This window comes from Sorex araneus, chromosome 6, assembly GCF_027595985.1.
Source record: "Sorex araneus isolate mSorAra2 chromosome 6, mSorAra2.pri, whole genome shotgun sequence".
Classification (NCBI taxonomy): Eukaryota; Metazoa; Chordata; class Mammalia; order Eulipotyphla; family Soricidae; genus Sorex; species Sorex araneus.
Window position 1 is genome coordinate 154,728,503 of NC_073307.1, and position 13,571 is coordinate 154,742,073.

General features: G+C 60.6%; 1 protein-coding gene across 3 annotated transcripts; it reads right to left on the bottom strand.

Annotated features, from left to right (window-relative positions):
* Positions 1 to 6,457: 6,457 nt before the first annotated feature.
* Positions 6,458 to 11,776, bottom strand: YPEL4 (yippee like 4). 3 transcript variants are annotated; one of them, XM_055143891.1, is made up of 6 exons: positions 11,646 to 11,664; positions 10,829 to 10,916; positions 8,150 to 8,474; positions 8,015 to 8,058; positions 7,577 to 7,685; positions 6,458 to 7,427 (listed from the first exon to the last, which is right to left on the bottom strand). In XM_055143891.1, exons 3-6 carry the CDS (start codon positions 8,288 to 8,290, stop codon positions 7,338 to 7,340), a joined length of 384 nt encoding a protein of 127 aa, XP_054999866.1. In that variant the 5' UTR covers positions 8,291 to 8,474; positions 10,829 to 10,916; positions 11,646 to 11,664; the 3' UTR covers positions 6,458 to 7,337. The 3 variants fall into 3 exon arrangements, with proteins under 3 accessions (XP_054999866.1, XP_054999867.1, XP_004620451.1); XM_055143892.1 differs by lacking the exon at positions 10,829 to 10,916 and having other exon boundaries at positions 11,646 to 11,776; XM_004620394.2 differs by lacking the exon at positions 11,646 to 11,664 and having other exon boundaries at positions 10,829 to 10,964.
* Between the last annotated feature and the right edge of the window lie 1,795 nt (positions 11,777 to 13,571).

The window sequence follows — 13,571 nt, forward strand, 5'->3', positions numbered from 1 at the left end:
GCGGAGGGGCGCCCGGGAGCGCCCTGACCTCGCCGGCTGCTGCTCGGAGGCGGAGGGGGATGGGGCGGGGGGGGGGGGCAGAGGGGAGCCGCGCAGCCAATGGGCGGGAGGATCTCGTTTCAAAAGGGTTAACCCGCAGCCAATGGGAGCCCGGGGGAGCGGATCCTGCTCACTCCATTCAAGAATCCCAAGTATTCAAGATGGACGGCAGGGAGTGTGGAAGGAGAAAGGGGGCGCGGGGGGCCCGAGGCCTGGGCGCCGGGGTCCGCGCGGCGCGGGGAGCCGGAGCGCGGCCCGGGAGCGCGGCGCGGGGCGCGGGGCCGGCGGGCGGCCGCGGGGGGCGCGGGGCCGGGGGGCGCGGAGCCCGGGGGGGCGGGCAGGGCCGCGGGAAGAGCCCGGGCAGGAGGAGGTGGCGGGGCCGAGCCAGGCTCCGAAGCGCCCGTGCGGGGAGCGGAGCGCCCCGGAGGGTAACGCCGCCGCCTCTCGGCTCTGCGCTGGCGCGGGGAGGGGGCGGCCGGGGGGCTCTCCCCGGCGCCTCTCCCGCATCCATTCTCTTCCCCCTCGTGGGCATCTTTTTGATTCCCTTTGGAAACATCCCTACCTGGGTCGCCCCGGGCCTGGCCGGCGGCGGTGGCTTCCCTGGTCTTTTTTTTTTTTTTTCCTACTTGGGGGTGGGTGTGGTGGGGATGGTGGAGGAGGGGGGGCGCCCTGGGGTGTGTGGGTGGGTGGATGTTGGGGTTCAGGGGCTTGGAGCAGGGCAGTGTGTGTATGTGTATGTGTGTGTGTGTATGGGCGGGGGGGGGGCGTCCTGCCAACTGAGAAGTTGTGGGGTGAGCCGAGGGGGCCGTGAGTGGGGGGGAGGCCGGCTCTGGAGCTGAGAGTTGTCGGGGGGCATCCCGGGGGTGTGGGGGAGCTGCGCGCCCACGCGCCCCTGCGTGCTGTCGGGGTAAGTGCGGGAAAGGGCTGAGTCGTGCGGCGAGTGTGCCAGAGAGTTGGTGCGTGCGCGCGTGTGGTCCAGCCTGGAGGTGTGCGTGGGGGGTGTGGGGGGGCGCACGGCGGGGGGTTGGAGGGAGAGCGCCCCTCACCCCCCTTTCTCATCCCATTCACAGAACTTAGCTTTCAGGACTCTCCTGGCCTCCTCCTCCTCCTCCTCCTGGTCGCCATGGCTGCGAGGAGGGGGTGGGAGGAGACAGTTGGGGCCACCCCGTGCCCCCGCCGCTCCAGCTAACCCTCCACCTGCCCTTTCTCTCCCTTCCACAGGCTGGGCCCCAGCCCCTGCTGCTCGGGGGGCCGGGGCCGGAAGATGGTGGCCAATGAGGAGGGGGAGTGGGGAGAACTTGAGCCGGGCCTCCCCTCCCCCATTTCCTCCTTTGGAAGGAGCTGGGGGGTGGCTCCAGGGCCGCGGTGGGGGAGGGGCCCCGCGGGCTGCTGAATGGCAGGGCCCCGCTGCAGGGCCTGGGGAGCCCGGACCCAGCCCCTCGTGCCGCTCTGCTCCAGGGGCGCGCCGGAGACGGAGACACCAGCCCCTGGCCCCGGTTGGCACCATCGAGTTCCCAGCTGGGCCGGCTTGACCCAAACCCAGGCGCCCGGGCCTGAAGGCTGACCCCCAGCTCGGCCTCGGTGTCCGCCCACCGGAGCTGGACTGGGGGTTAGGAGGGCCTCCGGGTTTGCAGATGTCAGGGACGAGGCTGGAGGGGAATCTCGGAGCCTAAGGGGTGACGGGCACCTCCCAGAGGTGCGCCCGGGACTCTGCCAGGCTCTGATCCTTTGGCTGGGGGGGTGGGAGGGGGGATGTGCCCCCAGGGCAGGCTCCTGGCGCTGGGCTTTAATCCCTGGCAGGACTTTTGTCCATCCTGGCCATGCTCAGGAGTGATTCCTGCCCCAGGAATCACTCCTGGGGGTGCTCGGGGGACCATGTTGGATGCCAGAGGTGGAACCCCGGTCGGGTGTGTGCAAGGCAAGTGCCCTCTGCGCTCTACTACTGCTCTGGCCCCCTTGGGTAAAACTGGGAACTCTCCAGATTCAAATCTCACCGCCCAAAGCCTGCCCTGAGGCTCCATCCAAGAGAGGGGGACCCACCCCCCAACCCTCACTCAAGGCCTCACCGTTTTTGTTGAATTCATAGACTTTGAGGAATTCCCCAAGGAGATGGGTGGGGGGAGGCAGAGCTGGTACCTCAAGTCCTAAGAAGCTTCTCTGCTACCTGGGGACCGGGAACTCCCCCTCTCTCCCTCCTGAACATTCACTAAGGCGCAGAACTCTCCGGCACCAGAGTTGGACAGGTCAGGGAGCGTCCAAGTAGGAAATCAGAGAATTGTGACCCTCGCCAGCCCCCAAAGGGCAGTGAGTGGTTCCCTCGATGAGAGTTCGCGGCTCCCCACAATTGGCGGGGTTCCTGCTAGCCTCTTATCCCTGAAGTGCCAGGCTCGAGGTGTTAGCCACCCCCTTCAACCCAGCACCCCCTGTCCCCACCACCCTCGGGAACGCGAGGCGGAGGGTGGAGGTGAAGGGCTGAGCGGGCCGGGAGCGGCGGGGCGCGGGGAGGCAGGGCCAGCTCCCCTCCACTGCTGGCCGGAGCTCTTTTCACATTGTGCTACTGTCTGCACCTGTCACTAGCAGTGCAATGTTAAAAGGGCATTGGCCGGGTAGTGCTCCTCAGCGCTGCCTGCCTCCTCGGCGTCCGCTCTTCCTCTCCCATCGGGTACCAGCCTGCGGCCCTCCTGGGTAGCAGGGAAGCCTTCAGGTCACAGTCATGCTAGGAGCTGCTGTTGACAGGGCCTGAGTTTTTGGGGGGTGGTGGGGGGGGTTTGGAATTGGAGGCACATCTGGCAGTGCACTAGGGCTTCCTCCGGGCTCGGGGCTGATACCACTCCCGGTGGTGTTTGGGAGACCCAGGGTGTGGGGTGCTGGGGATAGAACCGGGGTCTGCCGCCTGCAAGGCTATCGCCCTACCTGCTGTATTCCGGGCACACGGGGCCAGGCATTCCCCGTAAGGTGTTGAACCCAGATAACTCGAGAAGCCTGCACCCATTTCGCAGAGTCAAAACTAGAGCCCCAGAGGTTGGCTTTTGGTGGTTCTGGTTTGAGTTGGGGGCCACACCCTGTAAATACTCAGGACTTGCTCCTGGGGGGACCAGGGATTGAACCCTTGGTTGGTCCTGTGCAGGAGCAAGCACCCTGCTCGCTGTACTATCGTCTCTCTGGCTCAGGCCTGCAAGGTTTACGCAGAACTGGACCGTGAACAGCAGAGCTGACCTCTCCGCGGGGCCGGCTGGCATCATCCCTTTGTGCATCCATGTGGAGAGGTGTGAGAGTAGGTTCTCCACGTGCAGGGCTCCTGCGTGGCCGGCGGCGGGCTAGGGCGCCATCTGCAGGTTGTCTGCGGGTACGTCTCCAGCTCTCAGCTTTTTAAGGATAAAAGCGGTGGTTTAGCTTTGGCTAAAGAAGGAAACCTAGGACGGGAGGGTGGGTGGAGAAGATGTGGGGAGCAGCATTCTGGGGACCCAAATAGACTCTAGGAAGAAAAGGTGCCAGGGAAAGGAAGATGGGCTAACCTGAAAGGCTGTCTCCCTGGAACCAGAATCTCTTGCCCCCCTGGCGTGCCAGGCCTCTAACTCCTACAGCCTGGGTCAAGGACATAGACAGGAAACATCCCCCTCCCAATTCTCCCTGACTCACGCACTGCCCGGCGGGAGCCCGTGGGAGCAGGGCAGCTTGATAATGCTGCATCTGGGTGTCCGCATTTGCCCCATGACCTGATCATCTTTGAGACTAAGAGGCATCCCTGAGCCAAGCCCACAGAAGGAGCTTTCTGGGAGAGTCCCTGGAACTTGAGAGCAGTGACAGTGCCATTTGCTGGTTCCCTCCCTGCCTTCTCCTCGGGAGCGCTGGTTCTGTGTACGGCGCTTCAAGGAGGCAGCTAGTCTTTGCCTGATTTTCAAGGTCAGAGCGTGGTGCTGGCAAGGCTCCTTGAACTTGGGTGCAGGAAGCAGGACTGAAAGGGGCAGGTTTTCGGGGTTCCTGGCTGGAGCCTGAGGGCAGGGGTGGGTGTTCTCAGCATCCCCACAGACCCCACCCTTAATGAGGGTTCTCTTAATTAGAGGTTCCGGATATCTCTTCATTTATATATTTTTGCTTTTGGACCACACCTCGCTATGCTCAGGGCTTACTTCTGGCTCTGTGCTCAGGGATCAGTCCTGGTAGGGCTCTGGGGACCAGACGGGGTTCCAGTGATTGAACCCACTTTGCCCTTGTGCAAGGCTAGTGCCCCACCCGCTAGACTATCTCTGCAGTCCCAGCATCATTCTTTTTTTTTTTTCTTTTTCACTTTTTGGGTCACATCCAACAATGCTCAGGGGTGCTCAGGGACCATATGGGATGTCGGGGATCAAGCCCAGGTCAGTCACGTACAAGGCGAGCACCTTACCCGCTGTGCTCTTCTTCCCACCCCACCATCCTTCTTTCATTACCTCTCACACCAGTTTGCTCTTGCCACTCAGCCTTTTAAATTGACAGCATTTGAGGCACTAGTGCAAGAACATTTCCATTTGAGAGCCTCTCTGGGCACAAAACAGTCATTTGATGAGGACATGCTGCTCTTGAACACATACACATAAATTTTCCACTGTTTTCCCAAGGCCCTGAGTAAGATTCGCTGTTTGTGAGCCCCCGGTCCTTGCTGCCACTGTCTCAGACACATGCACCTACATGACAGAGAACCTCAGGGTCACTGAGCTGAAGGCACTTGACACGGTTGGCCTGAAATAGTCCCCCTCCATGTGCTCCTGCCCTTTGTAACCCCAACTTCCCATCCTGGGGTGCTGCCAGAGTCATCACTTCCACAAAACCCTTCCAACTCCAGCCTCAACCTCCCCCTTAGACACCCTCCCCCCCCCAGCGGCCTCTCCTACTGACATCCCCTGATTACTCACTGTTCTTCCATTAGACTAGACAAAAGCTCCCTGAAATCAGACCTCAGCTGCCTTGTTCTCCAGTGCAGCCTCATTGCTTAAGCCAAGCCAAGGAACAGGCACTCGAAAGACAGAAAGACATTCACAGTTACCGATGGATGAATCTGGAAGTACGAAGCTACCTTACCGGGCAAGTGATTGAACAAGTGATTTGGTTTTGTTTGGGGGGGGGGTACACCCAGAATTCTGCACTCAGAGATCACTCCTGGCGGGACTCCGAGGTCCCTATGGGGTGCCAGGAATTGAACCTGAGTCAGCAGTGTACAAGGGCAAACACCTTACCCATTGTATAATAGCTCCAGTCAAGTGATTTTTATGGTTTTTTTTTTCCTTTTTGGGTCACACCCAGCAATGCTTAGGTTACTCCTGGCTGTGTACTCAGGAATTATTCCTGGCATTGCTCAGGGGAACCATGTGGGATGCTAGGGATTGAACCTGGGTTGGCTGCTTGCAAGGCAAACACCCTGCCTGATAGACTCTTGCTCTGGCCCCAACAAGTGATTTTTAAGGTGGCTACCACATCCGCCCTGCATTTTGTTGATGATGTAACAGTCTCAGAAATTTCATATCATTGCCCCTCAAAGACATATGGACCACGTGATACTGCCATTATGAGCTGTTTGGTCCCCCTTGTGTCAACTTACAGGGTACTGCCTTGGCTAGCTGATTAATTGGCAAGGGCACCCACACCCGGCAGTGCTCAGGGCTTATTCCTGGCTCTGTATTAAGGGATCACTCCTTGCAGGGCTTGAGGAACCATATAAGATGCCAAGGATTGAACCCAGGAGGGCTGCTTGCAAAGCAAGTGCCTTACCTGCTGGGCGCTATCTGAAGATTTTTGAGTGGGGAGGGGGGGATGTCACACCCGGTGATACTCAGGTTACTCCTGGCAGTGCTCTGGTGGACCGTATGGGATGCAGGGGATCAAATGTGGGTTGTCCACGAACAAGGCAAAACTCGCTACTCGCTGTGCTATCCCTCTGGCACCTGAAGATTTTAAAAAAATCATTGAATGTGGCTCTGAGCTGATCAAACCTGGCTGAAATGCAGTGAGACCAACTTAACCCTTGTTCTAGGATGAGTCTCTTCCAGGTGCCAATTCTGGATCTGAGCAAAGGGGGACTCAATTGTCCGGGACTTCGGAAGGGGGGCGTTTTGGGTGCTCCCGCTAGAGGGAAGATTGTTCAAAAAGCCATCAGCCTTAGGGCCCGGGAATGTGGCCCAGGAGAAGAGCACTATGGCCTTGCATTTGTGAAGTCCAGGATTTTGATTCCCAGGACCACAACAAAGAAGGGAAATAAGCCATGCCTGGTTTCTTAGCCTCACCTGGAAACACATTCTGGGCTGAAAGCGCCTGTGGTCTCGACCCAGACAAAGCAATTGCTGCCCCCTAGTGGCTGGAAGACACAGGTTCCCCCAAGAGGGGTGTGTGTCTGTCTGTCCCTGGGATGCACCAGGCGCCAGGAAGGAAAGTCAGAGGACAGGAGTCCCTCGAGGTGGCTTTTTGCCCTTTTTATTAAAAATAGACCCAAACACTTTATGTATCATACAAAAGTTTCATTCGCTGGTGGCAGCCACGAGGAAGCCTGGCCCCGCAGCTCTGATTCCCCACCTCCCCTCTGAGGGACCGGGCCCCAGGGAGCCATAGTTGGACCTCAGAGAACATTCTGGAAAACAGCCAGTTGGCGGTGGGGCCCTGTCTAGGGCCGCTTGCCCCACCCACCCCATGGCAAAGGTTAGATACTCGAAAGTGCCTCTTTTAGTGCCAAGATAAACTAAACAAGTGGAGTGAAATGGAAACCCCTGCATTTCTCTCTTTCCCAGGGCCTGGGATTTGGGGAGGCGGGGGGGGGGTTGGGGGGTTCCCCTCCACCCCTCACCCCAGTCCTTTTCCTATATGAACGTGGATGGGTGGGAAACTTCACCCTCAGAGACCCTGGGATCTCCCGGTGTCTGAGGCCAAAACTTCACTCACCCAGGCCTTGTGGCATCTGTTCATCTGTGGCCTGGGATGGGCTCCTCAGCCTCTGCCCCCCGCTGTCTGCCTGAGTCTCCGCCCTGCTGGCGGCTCTAAACGGGAGGAGGACCTTGGGGCGGCCAGGTCCGCCCCCTGCCATCCCTTTCCCCTCGTGCTGTCTCCCTGACTACTGCCCACTCCTGAGCCTTGAACACCCCGGGGGTACCCCAGACCCCTGCTGCAGAGGGGCAGGGAATGATGAGGTGGAGGCGGGGGAGGGTTGGGCTGGAGCCGGCTTCCCCCCAGGGCTGGGGCTGGACTCATGCTGGTATGGACTGCTTGACAGGGCCAGGGGACAGGAGGGGGGGCGGGGGGCCATGCGGAGGGAGGGCGCAGCCTGCGGGCGCCCCTCAGTCCCAGCCGTTGTCCTTCACCATATGTGACATCTCAATGATGTACTTCCCTTCCTTGTACTTCTGGCTCGTCTCAAAAGCTTGTTCCTGGGGGAGGAGAGGCCTCTATGGATAAAGGATCAAAGGTACATGGCCCCTGCCCCACCCAGGTCAGTGACTAGGCCCTATGGAGCCAGGGGGCCCCCCGGGGAATGTGAGAGGGTGGATGGGGCGGGGGTGGCCCCCCAGGTACTTACATACTTCCAACCCAGCGTGGTCTTGCAGCTCTCGCAGAATATGTCCGCGACCGAGTGCAGGCCGGTGAGCAGGAGACGCTGTTCGGCCGGCCCGCAGCCCACGTTGACCCTGTCCCAGGAAACAGGAAGGGCCGGGCCCCCAGTGGGGTTGCCCTGTCAGTCCAGCCCCCGGGGGGCACCCTGGGGGACCTCCACGTGGAGACCTTCACCCACCCATCCAACTGGTCACCCGCAGCTTAGGACCAGCGCCTGGGCCTTCTTCCAAAGCCGGAGGGGAGGGAGGCAGGGTTGGGTCCAGACTCCCCCCACCGCCATGGAACCCCAGAGGGGAGAGGCACTCCCAGAAGGCGCAAAGCTTGCATGGCCCCGTGGACCCCCTGGTCCTCCACCCCCCCCATCCCCCAGCGAGAGCGGGCACGGGGAGGGAGGTAGACTCACACGGAATTAAACAGGTAAGCTCGCCCATGGCTGCCCTGGAAGGACTGCAGGAGACAGGACAGAGGTCACAGCCGTTCCGTCCCGCTCCCCCTGGGGCTCCCCCCTCCCCCACCCCGCACACGCACACCGGCCTACCTTGGAGATAAGCTCATCGTGCTTGGCCAGGTGCGCGCGGCAGTGCACGCAGCTGTAAGTGCGGTGGCAGCGGGGCAGGTAGCTGCGGAAGGTCTTGGTGGGGAGGCAGGCGGGGGCCGGGCCGGGGTCGCAGCTGGGCATGACGGGCTGCAGCACGATGCCCTGGCGGGCGGGCGGGGCCGGCGCCGTGCAGCCCCCGCACAGACGGTCGCAGGTGAAGCAGCGGAGCAGGTTGGCTAGAGCCGTGTTTCAGGGCAGGAGGAGTGCGGGGGGGCTGCCCGGCCAGGGCCCCCCCAGACGTGAAGCAGATAGAAATGGATGTCACCTGGCGGAGAGGAAGCCCCGGGGGGTTGAGGGCGCGGAGCAGCGTGAGGGGGGGGATGCTGCCCCCGCCGCTCCGCCCGCCCGCCCCCATCCCACCCCCACGAGCCTCCCCCGCGCCCGGTCCGCTCCCGCCAGCCTGGCGGCCCGTGCCAGGCCCCCCGGTGCCACCGCCCGGCGCCCTCCTGGGGCGCGAGCAGCCTCCACCATTTTCCACTGAGAGCTGCGCGCCGGCCCCGGCGCTGCCATGGGAGCCGCGTGCCCCGCCAGGGCCCCGGCCCGGGTGCCCAGCGCTCTAGTGGGGGTGGCGGAGACCGGCAGCCCCCTACGCGCGGGGGCGCTGCGTCCCTGGGGTGGTCGGCGCAAACTTGGGGGGCACCTGGCCGGGGTTGGGTTTGCTTTTTTTTTCCCCCCCATGGTGCGGGGCCTCCTGCAGTGCCGCGCGCGGGGTCCTCGCTGGCCTTTGCCGGCCGGGCAGCGGGCAGGTGCGCGCATCCCAGAACACAGCACCCCGCCGCGCCACCCCGGGCCACCGTGACACGGCCGGGGCGTGTCGCCGGCCCAGCGCTGCACCTTGCCAGTGCCCCGAAGCAGCATCGATGTCGCCGGCCGGCCGGGCCAGTGTCTCCCTCTGCTGCTCGCGGCTAACTGTTGCCGTCGCTAAGTTAAGGCCTCGCTGGCGGAGGAGGGCGGCCAACCTTGGGAGAGGAAAAAGCGCTTTTCCTCCGGGCGCCTCTGCCAGCAGCGAGGCGGGGGTCCCCTGGGAAATCGGGGCCACGTGAGGGAGGCGGCTGGCACTCCTGGGCCCGGCGGGGCTGTGCGCTGGAGTGTGGGAGCAGCAGAAGGGCAGGTGTGTGTGTGGGGTGGGGGGAAGGGGAGGTTGGGGGTGCCGGGGTGGTACGAGTCTCTAAAGATGGACTTGGAGACCCAAGGCAGGGAAGGTTCTTTCCCATCTTCTCCCACTGGCTGGGTCCAAGCAGCCGCGTCTGGGTTGACTTAAGAGATCAAAAAAAAATTGTCGCTGGGTTGTGATGGGGATAAAACTGAGGGTGATGTGGGTATCGGGCCAAACTCCAGCCCTGGCAGTGGCTGAGGGGCTGGGGCAGCGGATAGGACGGGAGGAGCCCTCTGCTGTCAATGATAAGCAGGAGGGGGTTGGGGTGGGGGCAGGACCTCCTGGCTCCTTGGGGGGGCGGGGGGGGGGGCGGTTGACCAAATCTGGTTCCCAGACGAAGGTGGATGCGCCCGCTGTTCCAGGCCATTAAAGCCAAGTGAGAGGCCAGGGCCAAGTGGGCTTCTGTCCTCCGGGGTGGCCAGGCGTACCCCGGCTCTTCCAGCCTCTCAGCGAATTCCCGAGAGCGTCTGAGGATCTTCGGGGGTCAGTCCCCCGCCCCCCGGCCGTGCGTGGGGGTGGGGGGCGGGAAGAACGCCTTGGGCTGAGTGCCATGTGACGTTGGGTCCTGGCCAGCGTCCCTCTGCAAGTCGCCCTCCAACTTTGCCTGCGTGTTCCCCTTGGCCGCCGCCGTCCCCCTTGCACACCTTCCTGGGGCGGTCCTATGCGTGCCGGAGTTGGGGGGGGGGAGGGCTCCCCTCCGCTGCCTCCCCATCCAGCCCTGGAGAGGCGGTGCCCCTAGGCCGGAGTAGCCCCCTTGGGAGCAGAGGAGGTCATTTCCCATCCCAGGGCGAAGCCAGGGGGGCAAACGACGGGGGTGTGGAGGGGATGGGGGGAGGTCGCGGGAGGACAAAGGCCAGTTGAGCAGGGGCGGAGGGTGGGGGGGAAGATAGCCTCCAAAAGAGCCTGCCAGAGCTGGACGGTGGGGGGGGATCGTCAGGGGGAGGGGGGTGATGCTGAGCAACCAGCGCGGACAGCCCCGCCGAGGCGGCGGCTCAAGGAGCCAGGTGCAAGTCCCGTGCCTCTTGGGGTGGGGGCCGAAGGGGGGGGACACCTGCTCACAGCGGATTTTCTCATCTGCTGGATGGAGGCTGGCGGGGGCCCCCTCCCCCGGGCTGGCAGTCGCAGTATGGTATGGTCCAAAGAATGAGCAGCGCAGGCAGCTCCCAGGGCGGGTTCTTGGTGGGGGGGGGGGGTCTGCACCAGCCGCAAAACAATAAACAGCGATGCCTGACGCCAGAGTTGCCAGGGAAGGGGATCGGAGTGCGGGAACCGGCGGAGCCTGGCGAGGGATGGAGGAGCCGAGAGAAGAGCGGCGGCGGCGGCAGCGGGGAGGGGGAAGGGAGGACAAAGGGTGCATGAATAATGCTTTTGCCAAGGGGAGAAAGCAACACGCAGCAGGGGGAAGAAATTGGCAAAGGGGGGGAGGAGGTAGAAATTCATTCGGAGAAGGGCTGCCCCCTCACCTTGAGGTCGGCTCCAGAGATCCGTCTAGCTCTCTCTCTCTCTCTATTTCTCAATCTCTCTGATCACTCTTCTCTCTTCTCTCCGCTCCTTCAATTGGGAAGGGAAGGGGGGGCGGGGAAGGGTAGTTAGGGGCTCCGGACGATGGGGGGGGGATTGCAAAGCTGGCCAGCTGCGGGGGGCCAGAGGTTGTCTCTCCTCTGTACCTCGGTCTGTGGGTGAATGTAGCTGTGTGTTGTGGAACTGCATCATAACACTGTGACTCATCCGTCCCCCCACCCCCCTCACCTCCCACGTCAGAGCAGGGCTGGGAGACACAGGAGGCGGTGGGGAGGGAGGGAGGGAGGCGGGCATCGAGGGATGGGGCAGGGGGAGTCGGGCAGGGGCGCTGAGGAGGAGGGGCGGGTGCCCGAGGGCTGGCTGGAGGGCGAAGACCCGGAGTCAAGGCAGCGGGACCGAGGAGAGGGGAGGAATCTTGGGGAAGGATCAGGATGGAGTCCCGGTGACTGGGCTGGAGGCAGCAAGGTGGGTGACAGTGAAAGAGGGATGCAGGGAATCTGCCACGCACGCACACTCGGGGTGAGACATTTCCTATTCCTGCTCCGAAGGCAGCCCTGACTCAGAAAGATCTGCTACTTGTCCCGAATGCCAAACTGAGTCCCCCCAAAATGCCACCCGACCCTCTCCACCAAGCTGGTACCGGGCACCTCCACTCTCACAGCCTCAACTTAATAACCGACACCCCCTCCCCCCCACCGCCGGCCCGGGCGTCACAGAACAGTTCTGACAACCTGACATACAGCCTATCTTATCAATTACCTCCAAACGTCGGGCGCTTGGTGAACAGACACCCCCATTACATAAGGCTCTCCTGGGCTGTAAACTTTCTGAAGCAGGTCCGGGAAACTGCATCCTAGCTCTGCAGTGCCGCTGCTCGCGAGCACAGCGCCTTCCTACTGGAGATGCTCATACCAAAAAAAAAAAAAAAAAAAAAAACCCAACCACCAAATAAACGGGTGAGTTGAGTTCTTCAGCGTGCCCCACTTGGCCCTCAAAGGGACAGGCACTGGAGTCCCGGCTCTGCTAATCAGGTCGCCAGGAACCAGTGGGCAAGTTACCGGACCTCTTTGGGTCCCTGTATTCAAATGAAGCTGATAGTATTGACCTCCTGGAGATGTGACGTGAGACAACATATAAACTCCAAAAAAAGCCCTTGGCACGTGTAAGAGGCACTCGGTCCAATTGCGGCTCCTATTATTTCAAGATAATGTTCTTTTTTTGTTTTCTCCTGTTCTTCTGAACCACTCGACTGTGCTCGAGGCTTGCTCCTGGCTCTGAGGTCAGGGATCACTGTTGGCGGGGCTCAGGGGGACTCTATGGGGTGCCGGGAATCGAACCTGGCATGGGCTGGCTGCAAGGTCAGAGCCTAACCTTTCCAAACCGGCCCCTCCACATAGCGTTAATTAAATGTCCTCAAAATCTAGATAGGATTTCAAATTCTTCTATGTCAAGAGACACAAGCCACATTTGGGAACTGTAAGGAAACGACATCTTTCAGTACAATTTTTCTATGACCTTCCAGTTATACTTAACAGAACTCAGAATATTTCCCCATGTATGCCACTCAACTATACGGGCACAGGAAATACCCTCCAGGGTAAAAGCCCCCATTTCTAATGGACTAATATTTAAAAAAATGAAGTGTGGGGCTGGAGTGATAGCATAGCGGGTGGGCGTTTGCCTTGCACACAGCCAACCCGGGTTCGATTCCCAGCATCCCATGTGGTCTCCTGAGCATGGCCAGGGGTAATTCCTGAGTGCAGAGCCAGGAGTGACCCCTGAGCATCGCTGGGTGTGACCCCAAAGGAAAAAAAAAGTGAAGTAAAGATAGGGATGTTTAAAAAAAAAAAAGGAGCCTTAGAGTGTTTATTTACTTGGATGATTTTATTTTGGCTGGTTATTTTTTTCAGCGGTAACCTTTGCCCCCTTAAAGGTTAGGTCAGTAGATAGGAAGATGGGAAGCATCATCCGAGCTGTATATGGAAAAATAAAGACCACCAGTGCTTGGTGAAAGATAAATGTGGGAAAGGGAACAGAAAGATAGTACAGGGGGTAGGACTCTCACCTAGCATGTGGTCAGCCCACAGTTTTTTGTTTTTTTTTTTAATGGTAGATTTAATGATTTTATTTTTTATTTATTTTTTTTCTTTTTGGGTCACACCCGGCTATGCTCAGGGGTTATTCCTGGCTTTTGCACTCAGGATTTACTCCTGGCGGTGCTCAGGGGACCATATGGGATGCTGGGAATCGAACCCGGGTCGGCCGCGTGCAAGGCAAATGCCCTACCCGCTGTGCTATAGCCCCAGCCCCACAACCCCCAGTTTGATCCCTGGCACAGCATAGCCTTTCTGAGCACCTCAGGGAGTGATCCTTAAGAACTGAGCCAGCTGTAAACCCTGAGCACAGCTGGATGCAGCCCAAGAAAACAGAAGGAGGCAAAATGAAGGGGCCAGAGAGAGTGGGTAGGGCAATTACCTTGCACACAGCTGACCTAGGTTCAGTCCCTGGCACCGCTAAGTATGATACGAAGGAATGATTCCTGAACACAGACCCAGCAGTAAGCACTGAGCACCACTGGGTGTGGCCATAAAACAAAAGGAAGCCAAAGGGAGGGCTGGAGAGGTAGTACAAAGGGTAAGACTTGCAAGCAGTGGAGGAGGGGGGGGCGGGGCTTGAGGGAAAAAT